Source organism: Otolemur garnettii, unplaced genomic scaffold, assembly GCF_000181295.1.
Source record: "Otolemur garnettii isolate 467f Iridium unplaced genomic scaffold, OtoGar3 scaffold00019, whole genome shotgun sequence".
NCBI lineage: Eukaryota > Metazoa > Chordata > Mammalia > Primates > Galagidae > Otolemur > Otolemur garnettii.
The window spans coordinates 8,131,609-8,158,230 of record NW_003852414.1 but is presented as its reverse complement, the minus strand read 5'-3'; the positions used below and the strand labels follow the sequence as shown (position 1 = coordinate 8,158,230).

Here is a 26,622-nt window from a genome sequence, read left to right as displayed (position 1 = left end):
GAGAAATCTGAGGAAAATGTTTGCTTTAATGGGAAAGTATGCATAAAATGAAAGGGACTTTTAAAATTTATTTAACATTTGCTAGTTTGCCTGTGATCATATTAAGTAAAGCCCCTCAGCCTCCCAGCAGCCAGGACTAAACTGGAGCCTTCAAAACTCTAGACCCTTTAATTCATCTTCTGGGTGCCCCTCCAGAGAGGCTCCCTCCCAAGGACCTGGGTCTGTCCCTTTTCCCTTTGAGCTTTTGTATCTGACCTAGTATCTTTTGCAAAGGTACTTGCCCTCAGCAGTCTTTTTCTTTTTTTAAAAACATTTTTCAAAAGTTTTAAAATTATTATTTTTTAAATTATTTTATTTTTATTAAGTCATAAACACATATCATGTATACATTAGTGCATTTATGGGGCACAATGTACTGATTTCATATAGAATTAGGAACTCTTTCTTGATGGCTAGTAATCTGAAGATTTGTTGTTTTCTCTTATCTAGCTTGAATTTTCCATAATTGTGTTGTTTTCTTTTTCAAAGATAGGTAAAAAATCCTTCTTTAGCTTGTCATGCAGTGTCTTTTTTTTTTTTAATTTCAGATTAATATGAGGATAAGCATTCTTTTATGTGGTAAAGTATTCAAGGGTTCGTGAAAGTCTGGAGGAGAATTCATGCAGGGGGGGCAACTCCAGGGGTGGAGTAGAGGCAGCTGCTTCTCCCATGTGCTCTCTAAGAGTTGGGAGAAAAAAAAGCCTCTGATTAAATTTGTTGTGCAAAAAGTATTCTCCATCTAGAGAGGTAAGATTTCTTCAGTATAAAAGCAAGCAATCTGTCAAAAAAGTATTTCATTTTTTTCTAAATAAAATTTACATACAGTAGAACCCTTATAAGTTGACCATCCAAGGGACTGTAACACACTGGTCAACATGTGGAGGTTTTCAACGTAAGGAACTATTACTACTGTACTGATATGTACGTGTGGTGCATGTCTGGTCTATGAAAATTAGGTCAGCTAATGGGGTGGTCAGTGTAGGGAGGTGGTCACCTATGGAGGTTCTACTGTATTAAGAAAGTTTTGTGATTGGTGTATGAAGAGATAATAAAATCTGTTACCCATTGGAAGTTAATTTTTGGGAGAAGAGCTTTTAGGTGAAAAGACAGTAACTGCATTACATTCATACTTCCTTATTTCAAGCCATGTACAAGTGTACATTTTATGTAGTATTTGCTAATGGTAGAATAAGATTATTTCAGTAAAGACGTCTCCCCTCTTCTGGTATTGAGTTATTACTTTTAAAAGACCTATCTACTAATGCTATTGTCCCTTTACTCATTTTATAAAGCCTTTTTATTAATGTTATTGTCACAGTAATGTTATGGAAAACAGTCTCTCAAAATATTGGGAAACCAGTTAGACAAAATTTCTAAAGGTGTTGGATATCATATTATAATTATCACTACAAAATATTTGTGTTCAATATACTATTTCATACTTGGGTCATCTTCTTGAGAGATATATTTTAAAGATTTTAATACAAACACTCTAGATGGGAACACTGTGACATAGTTTGAAATATTCCCATACATTTAATAATTAGGTAAATAACTATAATTAGATGTTTTAGATAATTGGTACTAATTTCTGAAAAGAAATCAAATTTGGAATTAAAGAGTTAGAGCTATAAGTTGTTTTCCTTGTTTCTAGTCATGAATCAAAACAAGTTTAAAAGCGTGCTGTGGCTCGGCTCCTATAGCTCAACCGGCTAAGGCGCCAGCCATGTACACCTAAGGTGGCGGGTTCGAATCCCCAGCCCGGACCCGCCAAACAACAATGATGGCTGCAACCAAAAAATAGCCGGGCGTTGTGGCGGGCGCCTGTGGTCCCAGCTACTTGGGAGGCGGAGGCAAGAGACTCGCTTGAGCCCAGGAGTTGGAGGTTGCTGTGAGCTGTAATGCCACGGCACTCTACCCAGGGGGACAGCTTGAGGCTCTGTCTCAAAAAAAAAAAAAATGCTGTAATCTGTATTTATCCTTTTTTCCAAGTAAATTTTCTGAGTGTTGGTGTTCATATGAATAAAGAAATATTAATCATAATACAGATAGCATAATATTTTTACTTTTCTGCCAGTAGAATTTTCACATGGCATTTTGGTAGTACCATTTTCTTCATGTATATATTTAAGATTCTGTACTGAAAAGTTAATAGCATAGTGCATACTTTGAAATCTTTATATAGGACAGAGTTTTGCTAAGTAATGCTATTCATTGCAAAATATGACTTGAATTATTTAACATTTATACCAGTGGTTCTCAACCTTCCTAATGCCGGGACCCTTTAATACAGTTCCTCATGTTATGGTGACCCCTAACCATAAAATTATTTTCATACACCTGTATTTGTACGGAGTGTATGTGATGGTTTTAGGCGACCCCTGTGAAAGGGTCATTCGACTCCCAAAGGGGTTGCGACTCTCAGGTTGAGAACCACTGATTTATACTAATAAAAAGAAATATCACTCTTCCTCTTCTGAAATGATATACATTCAATAGGCCAAAATTAATGACACTTTTTATCAGATTAATCTAAAAAGCATTATACTGATGAGGTCTGTCTGGAAAGTATCCAACCAGGCAGCATAAAAAATAGTAACAGGGCTGAATACTTTCTGAATATAGCCCTTGCGTGTATTCTCTATTATCTAAAATTAAATAAGTAAGAATTTTAATGTCTTCTGTTTAACTTAAACATTATAAATAATATCTGACTTATTTCAGATGCAGCAGGAGTTGGAAAAAAACATAACTAGAGAACTAGAAGAAGGTATGTTGCCAAAATATATGACTTAAATTTAGATTAACTGATTTCTGAAATAAACAATAAATAGCAAATGGCATCCCTTTTTATTGTTTGGTAAATAGATACTATGTTAAATATTTTTTCAGGGATGTGAAAACATAAACATTCATCATGAAGAGTATACTTATGCCTCATTAATCACAGTTTAAAAAGAATCTCAAAAAGTCTATGTATCTCTTTATTTCTGTCTCTATACTATCTTCACTCCTGCCATCGCTATGGTACTGTCAGACAGCACACCAAAACCGTTCTCAGAAAACAAAGCCATCAACTTCTCAGGTTTAGAGCAGTGATTTAAAGCCAGGAGACTCCAGACTTATCAAGCAATACAGTAGAACCTCCATAGCTGACCACCTCCCTACAATGTCTGTCTCCTTAAGTTGACCTAATTTTTGTAGACTGGACATGCACCACATGTACCTGTCACGACAGTAGGCCTAGATCCTCATATTGACCATCTCTGTACGTTGACTGGTTTGTTACAATTACAGCTGATAAGCTGTCACTTGACAAAAGACATTTTAAATCTCCAGTTCTTTATCTTTGCTTTACTTTTGCCCTCAGGACAAGTTTCAAATTCCTTATTGTGGAATAAAAACAGCCAAGTCAATTTGGTTCTTGTCAAGTCTTTTGCCCTTTCCTGGACTCTGGCCCTTTGTTTTAGTGTCACTCTAAACTAGACCCCTCAGAATCCCAGTGTCTTCCTTGCCTCCAGCTCTTTGCATTTGCTTCTTTTCTGTACCATACTTTTTCCTTGTCCTCAGGTATCAGGCTACATACTGCTTCTCCGCAAAGTCTACAATATTGATACACAACTGGGATAGACGCACTTCTGTGTGTCCCAATAGTGCCCTGTTTTATACCTGCATGGTATCTGTGACTGTGTGGAAATGGCCTGTGTGTCTGTTCTTTTCAGGTTATAAGATATGATTGTTGAAGGGTGGACTATATCATCTTCATTTTCTTATTCCAGTGTTTGTCATAGCACCTTGGCATGTGGTGGTTGCATAATGAAGTTAGAATGAGAAAACCAAAAGCTCTGATACATAACCACAGTGATAATTAACCGATTGTACAACTAGGGCAAATTATTTTTAATAGTAATTTTGTATCATAGTTGTACATACATATTTTTCATTCTTATTAATACTGATAAAATTTTCAACTCTTTTTTTCTTAACTGACTTTCACTTAGTGATTAACAAAATGCCTTAGATAAAGAATATAATTCTTTCTTTTTGTTTTTAGCCGCTGCTGAATTGGAAACTGAATCCTGTATAGCTTCTCCTGTGGGATCTACTGATGAATCAAATCTAAACCACGATCTAGTCTGGAAAGCATCACGAGAATATGTACAGATTTTACAGAAAAATTATATGCTCTGAAACATCAGATTTTATTACTGGTCTGTTTATATGACATTTTAATTGTTTTTCATTTAATATATGACAAAGGAAAATATTAAAGGAAAATATTTTTGTATTTATATGTCTGATGAAAATTTATATATAGTATTTTAAATGTTTCTTGTCCTCTTTAGCTGATAAGTGGATCTATCAAATGAAAACCAGAATTAAGAGAGGTTTACATAATTGCCTAAATGTCAGATGTTTAAATAGCCAAGCAACCAAGTTAATATTTTAGTGGAGTTAGACCAGGTGCAGTGGTGGCTCACACCTATAAAGCACTCTGGGAGGCTGAGGTGGGTGGATTGCTTGAGCTCAGGAGTTCAAGACCAGCCTGAGCAAGAGAGACCCTGTCTCTACTAAAAGAAAAACTAGCTGGGTGTAGTAGTGCACGCCTGTAGTCTGAGCTATTCAGGAGGCTGAGGCAAGAGGATCTCTTGAGCCTAAGAGTTTGAGGTTGCTGTGAGCTATGATGCCATGGCACTCTGCCAAGGGTGATGAAATGAGACTGTCTCAAAAAACAAAAAACAGACACACAAAACTTTAATGGCATAATTGATGGCTTTTTTTGTATTTTATAAATTCTCTCACTATAGTGATATTTAGACACATCATTTTGGCATACATACTGGTACTGTGGTAATTGTAGATGTCTACATGTATTACAATTGTTATAATGCCTTTGAACTAATTTCAGTTTTAAGCACTGATTTTTATAGATCTTTCCTCGTGGAAAAATAAGGTTTACCTTAGGCTTTATACCTTTCCTGTTAATTTATTTATTTTTAATTAATTTTTTTGGAAAATCTTAAAATTATAGAAAACCTTCAAATTTAGGTATAAAACTTTTACCCCAAACCATTTGAAATCATTCCTGATTTCTTTAGCGGGTATTCCTACAAGTCAGGACATTCTATATAATTACAGTATAACCTTTCTGATTGGAAAGTTAACATTAATACTATCATTTAATTCTCATAGTCTTTTTAAGCTTTATAATGTCCTTTATAGCAAAAAGATCCCGTTCAGAGCCATGGCATTTAACTGTGTCTCTTAGACTCAGTCTAGACTAGTTCCTCTGTGTTTCCTTGACCTTCATGACCTGAATCTTTTGGACATTAGAGCCAGATTAAGTAGAATGTTCCTCAACTGAGTTTTTCTGATGTTCTAGTATGATTAGATGTAGACCTATACATTTCTTGGCGAGAATATCACAGCTATGACCCTGTGATCTTCTCATTGCATCCTACCATGTGATCTAAGCTTTGATTTTTCAGATTACTGGTGATGATAGTATTGGTTATTAATGGTGATATCTACTGGGTTTCTCTGTTTGTGAAGTTACTTTTTCACCTTGTAGCTAGTTGCCTATGGGGAAATAATTTAAGACTATGTAAATATCTCTGTTCTTTGTGGAACCACATTTGTTTTATTTACTCCTATCAGTATAGGTTCATGGTTTATTTTATACTATGTGTTATAATTTATTAATATTTTTAGAAATTTATATTTCTTTTTAGAAATATTCTATTTTGATAATTTCAAACTTACAGAAAAATTGTAATAGTACAAAGAATTTCTGGTTACTATCCCCAGATGTTAAAGATGCTGCTATATTTCCTTTATCCCCCTTTTTCTTTCTTTCTAGATAAATATAAATAGACACAAAATATAGAATGTTTTTCCTGAATTGTTTCTGAGTTACAGACATTATGGCTCTTTATTTTTAAATACTTTAATTTTTTTTCTTTTTTTGAGACAGAGTCTCACACTGTCATGGTAAAGTGCCATGGCGTCATAGCTCACAGCAACCTCAAATTCTTGGGTTCAAATGATCCTCTTGCCTCAGTTTTTCTTTTTTTTTTTGGCTGGGGCTGGATTTGAACCCACCGCCTCTGGCATATGGGGCCAGCGCCCTACCCCTTTGAGCCATAGGTGCCACCTTTGCCTCAGTTTTTCTACTTTTAGTAGAGATGGGGTCACCCTTTTGCTCAGGTTGGTCTTGAATTTGTGAGCTCAAGCAGTCTACCTGCCTTGGCCTCCCAGAGTGCTTGGATTAGAGGCGTGAGCCACTGCGCCTGGCCTAAATAATTTAATTTTTATTTCCAAATACATTATTATATTTGGAATAACATGATTTGAAATCATTGTTATTCCAAAAACGTGGAATTCTCTTACATAACTGTAGTATAATTACCAAAAGCAGGAAATGAAAATTGATTCACTCTTAATGTATACTCTTCAGATCTTGTTCAGAGTTTTCCAGTTGTCTTAATGATATATTTTACAGCTCCCCCTGCCCCACCTTGCCCAAATCACTCTCTGCTAGTCTCCTGCAAAAGTAGAAGGGTGCCAGGCAATTATTTCACTGCCATCTTAGAGGAACTCTTTAAAGAAACACTCTTTGATCTTCTCTGCCTCTGAGATGATGTATTCCTATGTGGCCAACACCAACCTGAATTTTTATAGCAATTTCTGCATAATGTTACACTTACATCCAGGTCCACATTCTAAATCTCAGCCAGGTTTTATAAAAATTCTACTCTGTAGCATCCTATAGATAACTGGCTAAAATCAGAGAGTTTGGAAAATAATTTAAATTTGGCTTGTTCTTTTTTTCAACAAAATGGATTGGTAAATCTTGCTCTGCCTTCATATTTCACATTTGGGACTGTCATTCTTGTTCCAGAACATTAATGTTTGCAATTATCTATATGTAGAGAAAAGAGGAAACTCTTGAAGGTATATAGCACGTGTGTTGTGTCAGGGGTGCGTTCTGGCTTGGATTTGAAACTGTGAAGTTTGTTGTACAGAATGAGGTGGTTTTGTTGTGATTCTTTCATGGAGAAATCTAGCTTTTGAGCAGCTGGAAGAAATGCAATTTCTGGAAAATCAAAATGAGGGACACAGGCTTATCAGCCTACTATGTAATGTTAGTTTTTATTCTGAAGTGAAATAAATTTAATAGGAAATATCTTTTGAAAGAGTAAAATTAAAAGTGAATTTCACAGTGCTGCAGGCTTAGATGATGGGACCCTTGAAGCTCTCAACATCGCTCATTTTGAGAACATGTGAAGCCTAAAGTCCCTAGAGCAATAAATCTTCACCTGTGATAAGAGGGTGGGAAACTGATTATTTTTTGTGCTATTCATCAGTTTCTGCCTTTTTGGGAGTGAAACACAAGCCAACTGCTGCTGCCAACTCTTTTCTGGACATTTTCTGCCACTGTCACAGGAACTGTGGTCTCACTGGACAAGCAGTTAGCTGAAGAGCCTTAAATCTTGGATTACTGTTAAACAAAACCTATTTTCAAAGTGTCTTGGCCACCAGAGGAATACTTCAAATATCCAAGATTCAAGAGTATCTTGAAATATGCTTAAAATTCTCAACAAGCTGTAGCCAAATTTGATTTCAGGAAATTACAGGAAAACTTGCCTCAAGTTTCATCTCTCAGAATTATTTCTCTAAACAATTCCGAGATAAAGTCAACTTACTAGAAGATTCTTATATGGCTTTTACTCATTGTTCATGTCAGATATCAACATCACTTCTTTAGCTGGTGAATTTGTAAGTAATTCAAAGACATTACAGTGTCCACGTTGCTTACATCATTAGGCAAAGACTGGCTGTCACCTGTGATAATTCAAGGTAAGCTTTTTCATGATCAAAACCTTCAGATTCTTCTAATCCCACTGCTTGATCTAGATGCAACTCTGCAAACCTTAAAATTGTTTCTGGAAGAACAATCCAATAAAACTTGGAGAAGGGGAGGAAAGGCCACTATCCACCTGAATTTTCTTTTTTATCCACGTAGCATACTGAAGCAGAGTGAAAAAAGAAGTACAAGATTATAAATAGGATGCAATCCAACTTCTCTTATACTTACCTAGAATTATTTATTTTTTTCCTGAAAATTGTAGGCAACTTTGATCAATATTAAATTGACATTCTAAATTGTTTATTTGCATTTACAATGTTAATATTCCCTATGGCACCTAATTTTATTATCCAAAGCTAAGTCTAAAATCCTTAATTAAAAAAGTCTTTGCTGATCAAAAAGTAAGGTTTGTTAAATTTAGCACTTTCCCAATTAATTTGGTCATTGTCAATTCCTTATCTGGGGCATCTGTACAAAAATACCATTAAAAATAAATTAGTAGTAGCAGTTATTCCTAAAACCCAAAAAAGTTTCTGAAGAATTTGCTCAATTGATTTTATAAGGAAAGGAAGGGAATTAGTTTAGTTAGCAGAGATTCTCATTCCTATTGTTTTTTGTTGTTTTGGGCTAGTATTCTGAGGCAAATACGATTGCAGGTAATTACCATATATGGATTTTTAAGTGACAGAAAAATAATGGCTCATGTAAATCCTTATAAACATCACTGAATGGTTCTAAAGTTCTTCACTACTACACAGCACCACACCTAATGTCAGTTAAGGGCTTACTCTGTGACAGGCACTATATTAAATTTTAGCAAACTTCACAAGAGCCCTGTGCAATAATATGAGTCAGTTCTATAAATTTGTGAGCATCTGTCTACTAGTTAATGAATTTTCTAGGGTCCACAAAGGCATTGTGGGTCCAGAGGCCAAGGATATATTAGACTTCACAGGAGAACTTAGAATAGTCTCTCAACCACAGGAAACTGTTGTGTGACATATATTTTGAAATTATTTGGGGGGCTGGACACGGTGGTTCACGCCTATAATCTCAGCACTTGGGAGGCTGAAGTAGGTGGATTGCTTGACCTCAGGAGTTTAAGGCTAGCCTGAGAAAGAGCGAGACCCCATCTCTAAAAAATAGCTGGGCGTTGTGGCGGGTGCCTGTAGTCCTAGCTACTTGGAAGGCTGAGACTAGAGAATCGCTTAAGCCCAAGAGTTTGAGGTTGCTGTGAGCTGTGACAGCAGGGCCCTCTACCTAGGGTGACAAAGTGAGACTCTTGTCTCAAAAAAACAAACAAAAAAACCCTAACAAACAAAAAACAGTTGCCACACTATTTTGTTGTTAAATGGGACTCTGTTATCAAGTGGCCAAAAATTTAGCCCTCTGTAGGCATGTCAAGTTGCTGAAAATTAAAAGGGTTAACATACACACCTATAGGTAATGTATATTTGGAATATTCATGACATTATAATGCTATGGAAACAAAAAACTTTCTTATCCTCATGTACCTCTATGCAACTGGTTACTATGTGATATGAATTGTTGGATGTTTTCATGCCATCTAAAGAAATTGCTGTCTGAAAGGAAGAAGACCGCAGCAAGACAAGAGACTAAAATGTAGAAGAGGGCGGCACCTGTGGCTCAAAAGGGTAGGGCATTGGTCCCATATGCTGGAAGTGGCGGGTTCAAACCCAGCCCTAGCCAAAAACTGCAAAAAATAATAAATAAATAAATAATAAAATAAAATGTAGAAGAAACGCTCTTAAGATCATTATACTATATGGGCTGTTCTGATGAAGGTCCTGATGCAAAGATTTCTGAAGAACAGAAAGAAAAAATCATGAAGATGTTAAAGGGTTTTCATCAAGATGCACAAAAAATGACCTGCAATTCTGAACATCCATGCTGCAAACAATTGGATTGCAGTGTTTATGAAGACATAATTTGTTAAAGCTATGGTCACCACCTGATAGTATCAGATAACTGCAAATCCATACTTATCAAAGTTCTCCAATAGACAACCCATCTTGGTAGGGGTAAAATGTATCCACGATATGTAACAAATACTGATGAAGACACTTTTCTAGGAGAGCAGAGGATATGAACATCTCATGTTATACTTGGAATCAGTATAAACATGGAAAAACAGGAAACGAGAATCGTGGACTAGAATCACATCCTAAGAATTCCATTGAACATCTCCAAATGGATTTCCTAAGGTGTTCTCCATAGGGGAGAAACCTTGATGGGTTTTAAACATATGTGAGTAATAGTATACACATTTGGCGGGGGACTAGGGGACAGTGAAGAAAATAAGTAGAACCTTTTTTCTGTCAAAAAGCCACAGAACTCTGCAAAAATAGAATAAAAAGTATAAGGTGGCGTCTGTGGCTCAACGGAGTAGGGTTGCTGGCCCCATATGCTGGAGGTGGCAGGTTCAAACCCAGCCCTGGCCAAAAACTGCAAAAAAAAAAAAAAAAAAAAAGCCATAGAACTTGCTCTGGCTAAAAAACTATCAAATTTTATGTCTCCCCTCCCTAGAGAATTCTAATTTATCCCATGATAGTCACATTTTACTGGGCCAGTTATTTGTGAATTATGCAAGGCTTTACCTCTTACTTAGAAACTTCACTGTCCTTATCATCATCAATTCACTGGAAAAGTAAAAGGAACAAATAAGAATAGTCAAGCTAAAACTACCTAAACTATCAACCACCTTTAGCCTAATCTTCCCTTGGGAAGTCATGAATTGTTTCCCTATAAAATGGTCATGGGCATGCCCTCAGGACTGGTAATATTTCTATTGTACTTGTTTTTAATCCTTCATAAGCTGATACAGATGAATATTGTCAGACTGTATAAATCAGTCCTTTCATCACAGTTATAGATTTCCTTTCCTAGCTAATTATCTAATTAATTATGTAGGGCATAAAAAGAGTAATTTGATGTTTGGCAATAGATATCTGAGAAATTCTGCCTTTGAACCTTGTGGGAAAGTTTCTTTTCAGATACTCTTGGCTTTCAGTACAGAAATCAAATCACAAAGAATTGATCCTTGAAAACATGTTCCTAATTAAAATTATCATTACCCAGTCATCAAATGACAAGATTACATCTATGTTCTTCAGAAAACCTCCAGAAGTCCTTGGAAGTCAAACAGCGACTAAAAAAATCTTTGGAAGTAGAATCCTTGGAATTTCCACCCAAGACCATCAAAACGAGATTCTCCTAGATGTGTTACCCATTGATTGTCATACTCTGCATATATTTTGCTCTTAGTTCTTTTGGTAATAGTTTTCCTCTTTAATAGTTTATGATTATACACTTCTGTATTAGCTTATTTTTCTGTTATCACAAATAACTTACTAGACCTTACTAAAGATAATCTCTAATGTAATTCTGTAATCAATCTCATCCAAACCTATAGCTAGCATATCTCATGTGAAATAATGGATATAGCTTCCCATACCATGTCCTAAAAAGCCCAGATAATAACGGAATCTGCTACTAATCATTTAATAATAACTGAATCTGCTACTAATCATTTTCACTCAAGGATATCAACATAAACCTTAAGAAATGTTAGATATCTATTGATGAATATTCAAGGTGGAGTTACAACTATATTTATGTAAACACCATGACTCAAATTGATAACATTGGCCCAATTTCTAATCATTGTTACTAATTTTCTTGTAAAAATACTACAAATCAAGTATCAAAAGAGTATGAAACATTTGAAACCATGAATTATTCCCACTGAATGATCAAAAGTTAAAAATATCCAGGCATACAACAAATTGAGCACTGTGTAAATGCACATTGCATTGAACTCACCAACACATTAAAAAAAGGTAAATATTCTTCTGTGGGAAGGAGGAGATGTAAGTACATGTTCTTGGTTATAGCAGTGATTTTATCGCAACACTGAGGTGATATCCCTATAGCTCCCCAAAAGATCACTCTCTCAAACATCTCCTAAGATCTTTCCCTATACAGAAACAAAGCTCTTCCATGCTAACCAGAGCCAAGCCCAATGGTTCTGTTAGATCATTTCAAGTGTGTGAGTCTCAACATCCTCAGAGAACTGTATCTCCTTACGAAGAATTTCCAAGGGCAAAATCTTTCTTGGAAGTAGAAGGAAAAACTCCTGAGTACAGTGATCCCATCCATAGTAATTGAATAACTTGAAGTGGCCATCAAATACTTGTCCCTCACATTGACTGACATAATAATACGGCTCACATTTTGGAGGTACATAAACCAGGTTAGCATCTGTGGCCAAAGATGTTACAGATAATGGGATAGCCTTTAACATTTTTTAAACTGAAAGTTGTCCCTGACATTGCTAACATACTTTGTTGTACTTGGATTGTTGATCTCCCAGGCGAGATGGAAAAATTTATGTCTATACTGAAAGAAAAAGCAACTTGGCTACAGAGATAGATGCAGGCAGTTGGGGACTTGTTTTATTGGTCAAGGCTGGAAAATACTGGGTCATAGTTCTGGAGTGCCTCCAAGTTCCCTCTTACAATACTTTTAGTTGTTTCAATTTGTTTCATAATCAATGTCTGCTGTCCAGAATCTTAAATGCTTCTGCACAGCCACTGTCCTGACAAATGATTCAACAAATGACACAAAGGCAAAAATAGGATGAAATCATGCTAATTGATGCACAGGCTGAGCACTAGGACTTTGAAGGTTTGAAGGACTCCTTTCCAAACTTTGGATGTTGAAATTTGTGCACTGGTAGAAAGAGGCAAGACCTTTAAGAGAAGATCAGGCCATGAGGACTCCTCCCTTGTGAATGCAATTGGGTGAGTTTACTAAAAGGGCTTGATGGTGGGAGTTTGTCCTTCCCTCTTGCCCATCGTCCATATGAGGGCACAGCGTTTCTCTCCTCCAGAGGATGTGGCCCTCACTAGACAACAGAACCTGCTAGCACCTTGATCTTGGACTTCTCAGCCTCCAGAATTGTATGAAGTAGATTTCTGTTCTTAAATCATCCAGCCCTCGGGTATTTTGTTGTGCAGCACAAAGCAATTAAGATAGCTTCTGTAAACAAAACTTCACTGCAAATGCAGTTAATGGAGATGTAATGTGGACAATCCCTATAACTCTGGTTAACAAGGGGTCTGAAAGGAAGTGGGGAGAATAAAATATTTCTGGTTTTCTAGGCAAGAATTGTTTGATTTGGCTATAGCAGAAAGTAACCACTAGAACTAGTCTTATACCTATCCCCACTGATTAATGGCAATTTTGCGTCAGTAAACAAACTTCTGGGAGCTAGCTGATCAGTGGCAGCCCCCAGCCTCTGAAAGTCAGTCAACCAACACAACTCCAGTAACTACTCTTTCATAGCTAAAGCCCACCCTATTCCCAAATGCTTACTCTGCTGAAAGTAGAACTCCATACTCCAAAACACTTCATAACATCACCTCTCTGCTTTGCTCACCCTTGCTTTGCAAGCAATAAATTCAGCTTTTTTCTTTTATTGTTTTGACAGGATGTTGGGTGCAGTGAGGGTGAACGTTTAGTCAAAGTATCTTCAGCTTTGGTGTTGCTGTCCTGAACTGCTGGTGAGTGTCATAGAAGATGACAACAACAATGAACAACGCTTTTTAAATCTTTTTTCCTCCACTCCCTTCTTTTACTTTTTTGTGTTTTCTATTTTTTTAAGACAGAGTCTCACTCTGTCACCCTGGTAGGGTGCCATGGAGTCATAGCTCACAGCAGCCTCAAATTTCTTGGGCTTGAGCAATCCTCTTGCCTCAACCTCTTGAATAGCTGGGACTACAGGTGCTGGCTGCTATGCCTGGCTAGTTTTTCTATTCTTTGATGGAGTTGGGTACTCCCTTTTGCTCAGGCTGATCTCAAACTCCTGAGCTTGAACAATCCATCTGCCTCTGCCTTCCAGAGGGGTAGGATTACAGTCATGAGCCACCGTGCTCAGTTTGTATGTAAAAGTTCTACTTGCCATTGTGAAAAATAAACTGAGAAATGGATAAAGAAGAAAGCAAAGGTCACTTGGAAATCCCACACCCCATAAAGATCCACTGTCCACATTTTATTTCCTTTTCTTTTTCTTTCTTTCTCTCTCTTCTTTTTTTTTTTTTTGTGAGACAGAGTCTTGCCCTCTCACCCAGGTTAGAGTGCGGTGGCATCATAGTTCACAGCAACCTCAAACTTCTGACCTCAAACAATTCTCCCCCCTCAGCCTCCCAGGGTGCTGGGATTGTAGGTGTGAGTCACCAAGCCTGGTCTCTTATTCTTTTCTCTACATCTATATTTCCATTTATATTTTTCATTATAAAAAGGCCTCCTGGCTGGCTGTGGTGGTTCACACCTGTAATCCTCACACTCTGGGAGGCTGAGGTGGGTGGATTGCACTGGATAGATCAGTGCAAAAACTCAGAAAAATAGCGGGTCACTTTTTAGGTGATTTCTTCTTAGATGCTGTACCCTAGGAAAACATGCCCAAGAAATTTATTGTTAGGGCTTGAGGGGAAGGCACAGAGAAGATGAGATAGGTTGGAGGGGAATAGAAGGCAGGACTACCTGTACAATTTGCTTTTGAGCCTGTTATAAATGTTGGGCTGGTAGAAGCAGATTGTCTGGGAGAGATTCTCCTACCCAGGAAGCTTGACTGTGGACAAAATTTGTTTAAACAGCAGATAGTTTTGGCAGACCCAGAATCTGCTGTTTTCACATATCTCACCATGGACAACTCCATAAAACTCACAATCTAGCACAATACATTTGAAAAAAGGTCAGGCCAGAGAGCAACAGGAAAGTACAAAGAAAGTGCTCAAATGCTGCCAACATCAGGGTCCTACTTGGCTGAGAGGGAAAGAATCCTCTGAGGTAGATTAATCAGCTAAGTCTTCCTTACACTAGTAGAGAAAACTAAAACATAGAGGCATATAGCCTACAGGGTGGAGCAGACAGAAGTGACATCCCAGCGTGTAGCATCCTAGGCAGTGATGGAAGGAGGGATTTGTAGGGGTGCATTTCACCAGTGGGAGTTTTATTTATTTCAGGAACTTGCTGAAGGTGGTACTACAGATGGAACAGTTGTAGAGACTTGGGGATGGTAGAATCTTCTCTGGGGTGCAGATTTCACAAGTCTAAGCAATACTACAGAGAGTGGCAGCAGCCATTGTGGCTCAGGACCAAAATACCATGGGAGACAGTGGAGGGTACACGGGCAGATGGTGCCCACTTAGTGCAGCTCCAAATGCTGGGAAGGCGGGTTTCAAAGGGGAACTTGAAACTAAGAGGCTGGGAAGGCTGTGAAACTAAATACTGAATGGGAAGAGCTTCTTTTTTCAGACCTGATGTCTGGCAGATGCTCCCACTGCAAATTTTAGAGAGAAAAAACCCCAGGAATATCTCAAATGACAAAAACCAGGAAAGGAGATAAGTGAATCTCAGCTCTGGTCCCACAGTTATGATAAATCTCACAGAGTCAATTTAACCTCTTATCCTGAGTGATTTGTTTGTTGTTACAAAATGATTTATATAACAAAATTAACTGTCCAAAATATATAATTCAGTGATTTTGAAAAATATATTATCTATGTTGTACAACCATCACACTATATTTATTTATTATTTTTTTCCTTTTCTAAAAATTTCAGGTTAATGTGAGGGTACAAACAACTAGGTTACAATATTTGCATTCTTTACGGTAGGTAGAGTCCCTCTTGTAGTTGTGTACTGTATCCAAAAGGTATGCCATATACCCTTACATGGTGTCCATTAAGTGAGAGCACACCAGTCCCCTTTCCCTGCTCCCTCCTTCCCACCTTGAATTGATTTGAGTTTTTCTCTTACGTGGGCATGTATTAGATCGTCTACTGGCTTCATATTAGTATTGAGTAAGTTGAATATTTGCTTTACCGTTCTTGTGATACTTTACTAAGGAGAATGTGTTTCAACTCCATCCAGGTTAATACAAAAGATGTGTTATCTTTTTTATGGCTGAATAGTATTCCATGGTATACAAATACCACAGTTTGTTAATCCATTCCTGGGTTGATGGGCATTTAGGTTGTTTCCACATCTTGGCAATTATACATTGAGTTGTGATAAACAATCTAGTGCTAATGTGCCTGTGATAGAATGATTTTTTTTTCTTCTGTGTAGATGCCTAGTCATGGGCATTCAGGATCAAATTGGAGGTCTAGTTTAAGTTCTTTAAGGATTCTCCATACTTTGTTCTAAAGAGGGTATATGAGTTTGCAATCCCACCAACCGGGTAAAAGTGTTTCCCTCTCTCCACATCCATGCCAGCATCTGTCTTTGTAGGACTTTGTAATGTGGGCTATTCTCACTGGGGTAAGGTGATATCTCAGGGTGGTTATCATTTTTATTTCTCTGATCATAGATGGAATTGTCTGCTCTTTTTTTGTTGATTAATTTGAGTTCTCTATAGATTCTAGTTATCAAGCCTTTTTCAAATTTGTAACAAGCAAATATCTTCCCATTCTGAAGGTTGACTAATTATTGTGTCCTTAGCTGTGCAGAATTTAATTAAGCTTAATTAAAAGCTTAATTAAGATTTTAAGTTTAATTAAGTCCCATTTGTTTATTCTGGTTGTTGCTGCAATTGCTGCTGAAGTCTTCATAAAATCTTGCCCCAGGCTGACATCCTCAAGAGTTTTTCTCACACTTTCTTCTAGGATTTTTATTGTTTTGTGTCTTAGATTTAAATCTTCTATTGATATTGAGTCAATTTTTGTAAGTGGTAAAAGGTATGGGTCCAGTTTTAGTCTTTAACATGTGGTTATGCAGTTCTCCTAATACCATTTGTTGAATAGGAAATCTTTTTCCCCCGTGTAACATCTTGTTTGGTTCATTCAAAGATCAGATGGCTATAAGAGACTGGTTTCATCTCTTGGTTTTCTATTTGGTTCCATATGTCTATTTTTGTGCCAATTCCATGCTGTTTTGATCACTGTGGAGTTGTAATATAACCTAAAGTCTCATAGAGTGATGCCTCTGACTTTGTTTTTATTACTAAGAATTGCCTTGACTATATGGGTTTTTTTCTGGTTCCATATGAAACAAAGAACTATTTTTCCTAGTTCTTTGAAGTATGATGTTGGTATTTTAATGGGGATTGCGTTGAATCTGTAGATTGCTTTGGGTAGTATAGACATTTTAACAATGTTGATTCTTCCCAGCCAGGAGAATGGCATGTTCTTCCATTTGTTAATGTCTTCTGCCATTTCTTTTCTTATGGTTTCATAGTTCTCTTTGTAGAGGTCCTTCACCTCTTTTGTCAGGTATATTCCTAGGTATTTCATTTTCTTTGAAGCTACTGTGAAGCAAATTGTGTCTTTTATTAGCTTCTCAACTTGGCTGTTATTGGCATATACAGAGGCTACTGTGGACATTGATTTTATACCCTGAGATGTTACTGTATTTCCTGATCACTTTCAGGAGTTTTGTGGTTGAGTCTCTGGGATTCTCTAAGGATAAGAGCATATTTTTGGCAAAGAATAACTCCAAAGAGTGTGACCTTCTCTGCCCCCATTTGGATGCCCTTTATATTCTTTTCTTGCCTGATTGCATTGGCTAGAGCATTCAGAACTATGTTGAATAGTAGGGGTGATAGAGGACATCTTCACCTGATTCCCATTCTAAGTGGAAAATCTTTCAGTTTTATTCCATTCAGTATGATATTAGCTGTGGGTTTGCAATAGATAGCTTCAATCAGTTTAAGAAATGTGCCCCCATGCATATATTCCTAAGGATTCTTGTTAGAAAATGTTGCTGAATTTGGTCTAATGCTTTTTCTCAATGTATTGAGAGGATCATATGGTCCTTCTTTTTCCTCCTATTGATATGGTGAATTATGTTTATGGACTTGTGTATGTTAAACCAGCCTTACATCCCTGGGATGAAGCCTATTTGATTGTGATGTATATGTAGCTGTAATGTATTAGCTAAGATTTTATTGAGTATTTTTAGCATTAATACTAATTAAGGGAATGGATTTGTCTGCTTTTTAGTTGTGTCCTTTACTGGTTTTGGTATCAGGGTGATGTTTGCTTCATAGAACATGTTGGGGAAGGTTCCTTCCTTCTTGATGTTTTGGAATAGGTTCTGCTGTATAAGTAAAAGTTCACCTTTGAAGGTTTGATAGAATTCTGACGTGAAGCCATCTGGTTCAGGGTTTTTTTGTTGTTGAAATATTTTTTATTGTTTCTTTGATCTCAGTGCTTGATACTGGTCTGTTCAAGAGATGTATTTCTTTGTGATTAAATCTAGGGTGATGCTATGATTCCAGGTAGTGGTCCATTTCTTCCACATTGTCAAATTTCTGGGCATAGCGTTTCCTATAGTAGTCAGGGATAATCTCTTATATCTCTGTGGTATCTGTTGTTATTTCTCCTTTTTCATTTCTAATTGAGTTTATTATAGACTTTACTTTTCTGTTTCTAGTTAATCTGGCCAAAGGTTTATCTATTTTATTTATCTTTTCAAAGAACCAACTTTTTGTTTAATTAATTTTATGAATGATTCTTTTGTTTTCAATTTCATTTATTTATGATTTAGTTTTGGTTGTTTCTTTTCTTCCGCTAGGTTTGGGATTGGATTGCTCTTCCTTTTCCATTTCCTTAAGATGATTCATGAGGTGATGTGCTTTCTTTCTGTTTTTCAGATGTAGGCATCTAAAGTGATAAATTTCTCACTTAGCTCTCCTTTTGCAGTATCCTACCGGTTTTGGTGGCTTATGTCTTCATTGTTATGATCGAGGAATTTAATAATTTCCACCTTTATCTCTTTCTTCACCCAACTATCATTTGGTATACAGTTGTTTAATTTCCATGCCTTTGTGTAGGGATGAAAATTTTTGTTAGAGTTGAGTTCCACCTTTGTTGCCTTTTGATCTGAGAAGATACAAGGTGTAATTTCAATTTTTTAGATTTTGTTGAGGTTTGATTTGTATCCTACTATATGATCTATTTTGGAGTATGTTCTTTGGGCCAATGAGAAGAATGTATATTCTTCATCTTTTGGATGGTGTGTTCTGTTTATGTCTATTAAGCCCATTTGTTCTAGGGTGACATTTATGTTCCTTGCATCTTTTTTTTTTTTGGCTGATGTAGAGCTGTTTATTAGCATTCAAGATAATGGTACAGATGATTTTCTGAAACCCACAAAGAAAATAAGAAGTAGAAATATTCATTTTGCGTTCATTGGGTTACACTCTGTATTTTCTCATTGTCATGGTCATTTTCATTATTATAATCAAACATGTTCTGTTTTGTTTTTCTTTTATTTCATATTGTGATATATGCATATTATGTAAAATTTGCCTTCTTAAGTATTTTTATTATTTTTATTTTTATATATACATGTTATTATTAGGTTTCCACTTTTTGCCTTTACAGAATTAAAAAGGCTTAAAATTTAACAACAATAACAATGTTTAAGATAAGGACTAGAAACAAAAACTTTATAAAAAATGAATGAAGATAAGTACATTCGGAAAAGAAATCAGATGATTGCTGCAATGAAGTATTAAGCAATAATAATAATAGTGATGCTAAGAAAGTAACACATTGTCAAATAAGAGTATGACTATTATAAAATGCTTTGACTCTAAGGTTCAGAATAGAGTCATCAATTAACTTCCTATTTTTTTTCCCCACAGACTCAAAAACTAGACAACTAATATTTATAAATAAAAATAAAAGACAATTTCAAAAAACAGATCATGCCAAATCTTATAGACAATAGAAAAAGAAGAAATACTTCAAAATCATTCTGCTTAATTTGGATACACCTGATATTAAAATTGGAAAAAATACATTATTATAAAGGGGAACTTACAAACATAATTCATTTTTAAATAAGGAGGCAGTATCTTGTATCCTAAACAACATATTAACAAGTTGAAATAAAAATTAGTGTTTAAGTAATGTACTTTAGTCAAAATCGAATCAAATTTATGTGTTCCTTGTATCTTTGTTCAGTTTCTGTGTAGAGGATCTGTCCAGGTCTGTCAGAGGGGTGTTAAAGTCCCTAGATATTATGGTGTTATAGGATATCATATTGCTCACACCAATTAATATCTGTTTCATAAATCTGGGAGCATTTAAGTTGGGTGCTTAAGTATTTAGAACTAAAATGTTCTCTTGTTGTATTGTCCTCCCTTAACCAGTATGAAGTGACTTTTTTTCTTTTTCTTTTCTTTTCTTTTGTTTTCTTTCTTTCTTTCTTTCTTTCTTTTTTTTGACAGCGTCTCTCTTGTCACCCTGGGTAAAGTACCATGGAGCTATGCTCATAGCAGCCTCAGACTCTTAGATTTGAGCAATTCTCTTGCTTTAGCCTCCCAAGTAGTTGGGACTACAGTCATCTGCCACAACACCTGGCTAGTTTTTCTACTTTTAGTAGAGATAGGGTCTTGCTCTTTCTGAGGGTGGTCTTGAACTCCTGAGCTCAAGCAATCCACCTGTCTCAGCCTCCCAGAGTGCTAGGATTAGAGGCATGAGCCACTGCGCCTAGCCTTTTATTTGTTATTATTATTATTTTTGAGACAGAGTCTCACTCTGTTGCCCTGGCATCATCATAGCTCACAGCAAACTCAAACTCCTGAGTTTAAGTGATCCTCTTGCCTTAGCCTCCAGAGTAGCTGGGACTACAGGCACCTACCACAATGCCTGGCTAGATTTACTATTTTTGGTAGAGATGGGTTCTTGAACTCATCAAGACTGCTTAGGCTGGTCTTTAACTCCTGAGCTCAAGCAATCCACCCATCTTAGCTTTCCAGATTGCTAGGATTACAGCCATCTGAGCCACTGTGCCTAGCCAGTGTCACTACTATTTAACTCCTGAGCTGTGGTCTCCAACTCATGGGCTGTGGACCAGTACCAGTCCATCACCTTTTAGGAACCAGGATGCACAGCAGGAGGTGAGCTGCACAGGTGAATGAGTAAAGCTTCATCTGTATTTACAGCGCTCCCCATTGCTCATGTTTCCATTTTAGATATTTTATCTTATTTAGTGCAAGGTTGTGGTATAAGGTTCAACCTGTTTCTAGCTTCAGTGTGCAAGACACATTCCTCATTCTCTTTACGTTTTAGATTCATTTAACTTACTTTAGGGAAAAAGATTTCAAGAATGTGCAATTACATGGAAATTTTATCCTATACTATCTAGTTTTAAAAATGTTTCATCCTTTCCTTTAAAAAAAAGTCTGACATACTCATTTGTTTAATGAAAAGGCCCCATGGTAGATGTTGATGTAGAAGAATGACATAATTATTAAAAGTGATCTCTAGATTTTTAACATGGGGCAAAAATCCTATGAAAAAATCTCATCTAGCTATAAAATTCTATTAATGTTGGGAAAATTATATATTTTTCCATTTTTCCAAAAGGATTAAAATGAAATGTTGCATAAGCAGAGCTTAGTATTCTACCAGGCATATGGTAAGTGTCTAACAAATGTTAGTTTTTATTGCTATCACTCTTTTATTCTGCACAGCCTGGTACAATCTAAGACATGTGATTTCACCTGTGCACATGTAATATCTTCTTGCTCTCTCTCTCGTCACTTGCTCTCTCTCCCCTCTTCACACTCTTTCATTCTTCTTTGTAGCCAACTTCACAATCATTCCCTGAGTCCTGTACTATTTTTATTTCTATCTTTTCTACCAACAACTCTGCCAGGCAAGTATTTCAAATTTGTATATTTATTTAAATTCTTACAAAGTAAGAAAGACATTATTTCCTATTAAATATTGAAGTATGTTATTAATTTTAAATATTATTTATTATTTATTTTTGAGACTGAGTATCACTCTATTGCCCTGTATAGAGTGCTGTTGCATCACAGCTCACAGCAACCTCAAACTCTTGGGCTCAAGCGAGGCTCTTGCCTCATTCTCCCAAGTAGCCATGACTACAGCCACACGCCACAATGCCTGGCTAGTTTTTCTACTTTTAGTAGAGAAGGGATCTTGCTTTTTCTCAGGCTGATCTCAACTCCCAAGCTTAAGCAATTCACCCACCTTGGCCTCCTAGAGTGCTGGGATTACAGGTGTGAAAATATAAATTATTTAAATTATTAGATCAGGTCTCACTAAGAGGCTCTATCTGCTAATAAATGCAAGCCACCCAAACACTATTGCTTGGTCCTTTAATTTTCAGGAAATGATCTGCCCATGGACTTACCAGACTGCCTCTACAATGCAGAGGAAGCCCTGCTTCTGCTTTTCCATGGTACCATTTGGCACTCAGAGTTAGATACATATGTGTCAGCTCTTTGCATTTTTCTCCAGTCTGATCCCATTTGCATTTTATGTAGAAATTCTACAAAATATGAGGCATTTTGGATAACATCTTGGCTCATACTCACTTGGCTTTTTAAAAAAAAATCAGTCCACCAATTTCTGGGAAGAGGGTCATTGACACCTCTCTTTTCAGAGCATTGTGATTTTTGGAAGTCAACCTGTGCTCTCATGAACTCTTAAAAGTCAAGTTACCTGTTGCTGCTATGTTCTGGACCATCTCCCAAAGACATTTGCTGATCACCATGGTAATGCCCAAAAATGTTTTGAGGTTCTTTTTTCCTTTTTAACCAGGAATGCATCACCCTAGTGTTCAGAATTAAGACCTCCCTCTGATCCAAAAAGCAACATATAATCATAGACCCTTCTTTTTCAGGAAATTGGGATTTCCTAACTCAAACCACAGTGAACCTAACTGTTAAGGGAAGATGTTTAGTGGTATTTTAAAGGTAGAATAAACAGGACTTATTTGAGTGGCTCAGAACACTATAGAAAATGATTGGTTAAGGTGGGCCTGATTTTGAAAATGATTCTTTAATTTATGAAAAAAAGGTTTATTTTTATATCTTCATAACCACAAGATGGCACCAGTGTCCCATTTCAAAGGTTTGACACGTTGCTGTTTTTCATTTTTTACATTTTTTTTTTCAAGATAACAAACTTAATCCAATATAAGGTTTAGTTAAAGCCTTCCTCAAGTATGGACTCATGGACTATAAAACTAGGGTCTCTGAATTAAATAAGAATTCATAGGTGGCATAATGTGTAATTTGCATTGCTTGTATGATGACTTTAACGTGGAGGGAATGACGAATGAATAAGGTGGAGTGCTTAGCAATTTTGTTCACAAATGTTAAGTTACATAGTGAATTTCAAACCTAAAGTCACATATTGGCAATTTCATGAGGATTCTCTCATGCAGACTCATCAGATTTTTTTTCTTGAAAAGGGAAGAGCAACGTGACTATAACTATTCACAACCCAGCCAGTAAAAAGCACTAAATAACTTACGGTATCTGTTTGCATACTTCAGGATCATGCTGCATATCTTATCTTTGTTACATGGTTTCTAATGCATTTATGAGTTTTGGTGGCCAACACTGATGGGTCAGATTGCATCTCGTGAACTCTCCTGCTACTTTTTTGATTATCCTATTGATGGAATTTGCATTTCTCAAAATGCTTACAGAATAGAACTTGGCCAAATAGTCTATGATTGCATTTTCTGTGCTGTTGGTTTTAAAGCGACTTGAAATTATGAAGTCCTTCTGTGTCAGTTTAATAGCTCTGAGACTCCAGCTCCTGGTGAGCTTGGAACAGGGCCTGGAAATGATGAGATGGCACCAGATTAAACATGTCTGTTATAATATATATTTTCTGGTGTATTAGTCTACAAGTGTTAGAACATCTGCTCCAATGGACTTGAGGCAAAGATGGAATTTATTTTCTCATTTAACTGAGAAAGTCTACAGGTAGTCTGGCATCCAGAATGACTGGATTCTGGGATCAACAATATCATCAGGGCTTGATTTTTTTTCCTTTTTTCCCCTATCCACCTCCCAGTGGATTGGCTTCACATGCAAGCTCCCCATCTTATTTTTTAAAAAATTTATTATTATCATTATTTTTTTCTTTTTTCTTGCTTATGATTCTTCCAAGCAACGAGCCCCCCATCTTCACTTCTGGAAGTTTTTGGCTTTCTGCGCTTTATGATAAGATGTCTGAAGCAAGTCGGGGCCCGGATGAGTCCAGGTGTCAACTCTGAGTCCTTTTTACTTACAGAGTTAGGATAAAGTCCCTCCTGGCCAAGAACTAAGCACTGAGGCCAAGGGAATGTGATGTCCTTGTTGACTGTGGTCCACCCTTGGAGCAGTGATAGAGCCCCCTGGAACACATGGACTAGATGGAAGGAGGAGAAATCTCCAAGTTGAAATAGGAGATTCAACTTGTTATGAGAATGGATGTGGCAAAAGGATCCTACTCTAGAAAACTATTATACAGGGTGGCTGTAAAGTTCATGTGCAATTTTAAGTTGTACAGTATTTAAAATTGCACATGAACTTTATGGGACCTGGCATGGCACGGAGGCTAAGGATAAAGAATATTGGGTTTACAGGGGCTCTCTATACTTATGAACATAGTATTTTTTGAATCACCATTTTTAAAAGCTTTGGAAAATGACAATGCTAACAGATTTGTGACTGGGTCATCTGCTTGCAGTCTGATTTAGGGAAAATGGTGGTGAAATTATATAGGCAGAATTTTCTTTGGTAACCCCTCTCTCCCAAAAGACAGATAACCTTTCCTTTCTCTGCTCTGATGATTGAAGTACTAGTTCTTCTCCAGCCTCCATGTATATTCTAGAACTTTTTTACTATCAACACTTACCTTTCCAAATACTATTCTGTGTTTACAATAATTTAAATGCTTGATATTACCTACTGGATTTTTAGTGCTTTAATTCAAAGAATCACCAATAATGCTCATTAATTCTGTGTATGCCCATATTACTCATTATGCTATGAACTTACTGAGTCCAAGGAATGTGTTTTATTCATCTCTATCTTTGGTGCTTAACTCTCAATAACTATGGGTAGGATGAATGAGTGAATAATAAAGGCTTAGAACTGAAGGCCAATGACTCTAGCAATCTGTGCTTTTTAGAGTTTGTAAACGTTTGCCTATTCTGACAAAGAATTCCTAACCCACTTGCCTAGCTTTTAAGATATGGTCACACATGGTGTTTAAGGCTAGTACTGTGTATAGCCCCTCTAAGAGAACTGAAAGTATTACTTTGGTGCTTTTCAAGTTGTATTTACTTGTCTGATTCATGTTAAGTTTTTTCTATCCTTCTGTTCATTTTTTAGAACTAGTTGGGAGCTGGGCATCATAACTCACACCTGCAATCCTAGCACTCTGGGAGGCTGAGATGGGTAGATTGCCTGAGCTCAGGAGTTTGAGACCAGCCTGAAGCATGAGCAAGACCAAAACGCTAAAAATAGCTGAGTATTGTGGTGGGCGCCTGTATTCCCAGCTACTCAACATGCTGAGACAAGAGGATCACTTGAGCCCAAGAGTTTGAGGTTGCAGGGAGCTATGACACCAGGGCACTCTACTGAGGGCAACAAAGTGAGACTCTGTCTCAGAAAAAAAAAAAAAAAAAGAAAGAAAAAAGAGCTAGTTGGGGTCAACATTACTAAACTAAGTGTGATTGGATTAATGAGGTATCTGGATTATTTTAGAACATGTCTGGTTGAGGATAATAATATCCAATATTATCTACAATTTATCCAAAAGGGTTTAGAGAGGAGATATGTTGCCTGAAAGTGTCCACGGGTCATCAAATTTTTTTAGCTCCTTGAGTGTGTGAGAAAGAGTATACTGTAAAGACTAATGCTGCAGCATATAAAAGGTCTATTGTTACAAGGGTGGGATAGATAGCCTACCAGCAAACAGGCTAGTAGGCAATCTACATGGGGTTATTGGAAGAGAAGTCTGACCATTTTATTCAACATAGTATTGAAAGGTTGAGCCCAAGCAATTAGGTAAGAATAAAATGCATTCAAATCAGAAATGGAGAAGTAAAATCCTAATGAGAGGGAGGGAGATCGGTGTGCTCTCAACTAGTTGGCATAATGTGGCACACTTTCTGGGTGAGGGGCACAACTACAACAGGGACCTTACCTAACACTGTAACCTAATCATTGTACCCTCATATTAATTTGAAATTTAAAACAAATCATTGGTGTGTAGAAATGCAAATGACTTTTACATGTTGATTTTTTTGATCTGCGACCTTACTGGGTGGACTTATTAGTTGTAACTTTGTTTTTGCTATAACCTTTAGGGTTTTTTATATATAAGACCATGTCCTGTGCAAACAGAGCTACTTTATTCTTGCCTTTCATCAACATCCATCTCACCAAGAATAACAAGTGTTCTATAGTGGGGGCCTAGGAGATGGCTCTCCCCAAATGTGGAGAAGTGTATAAAAGAAAGGAGCTCTAGGTAGAACATTATTGATGTTGGGTCTTGGAAGCTATTACAGAGCTCAACAGCATATTATGAAGTTCACTTCTATAGGAATATATATTAGAATTTTCAAATGATTTTTTAAAAAGATCAAACCCATTATATCATCATAGCTATTGATCGTACTTTTCTTTCGGGAAACTTGGGAACTGGACTAATAAAATTGCATTAGCTTTAATTTTAAGAAAATCCAGTCTGGTTTATTATAGCCTGACTTTGGCCTTTCCTCCCCTATTTTTGGGCAGCATTCTCAAGAATATTTGACATTTACTTTGGCAGCAAAGCTGTGGAAAGAAAAGTTTCTATCTGATTAAGTAGAAATGCACCACATACCAGGTAAGAAACCTGGCTTTAAGGGATAATTTC

At 36.7% G+C, this 26,622-nt stretch overlaps 1 protein-coding gene across 1 annotated transcript in view; it reads left to right on the top strand.

Annotated features, from left to right (window-relative positions):
* Positions 1 to 4,305, top strand: part of ANKRD26 (ankyrin repeat domain 26) — an 82,923-nt gene extending 78,618 nt beyond the window's left edge. Inside the window, exons 33-34 of the mRNA XM_003786735.3 lie at positions 2,764 to 2,809; positions 4,094 to 4,305. Coding sequence (XP_003786783.1) covers positions 2,764 to 2,809; positions 4,094 to 4,230 — 183 coding nt within the window. The 3' untranslated portion in view covers positions 4,231 to 4,305. The remainder of the gene's footprint in view (positions 1 to 2,763; positions 2,810 to 4,093) is intronic.
* Positions 4,306 to 26,622: the final 22,317 nt, after the last annotated feature.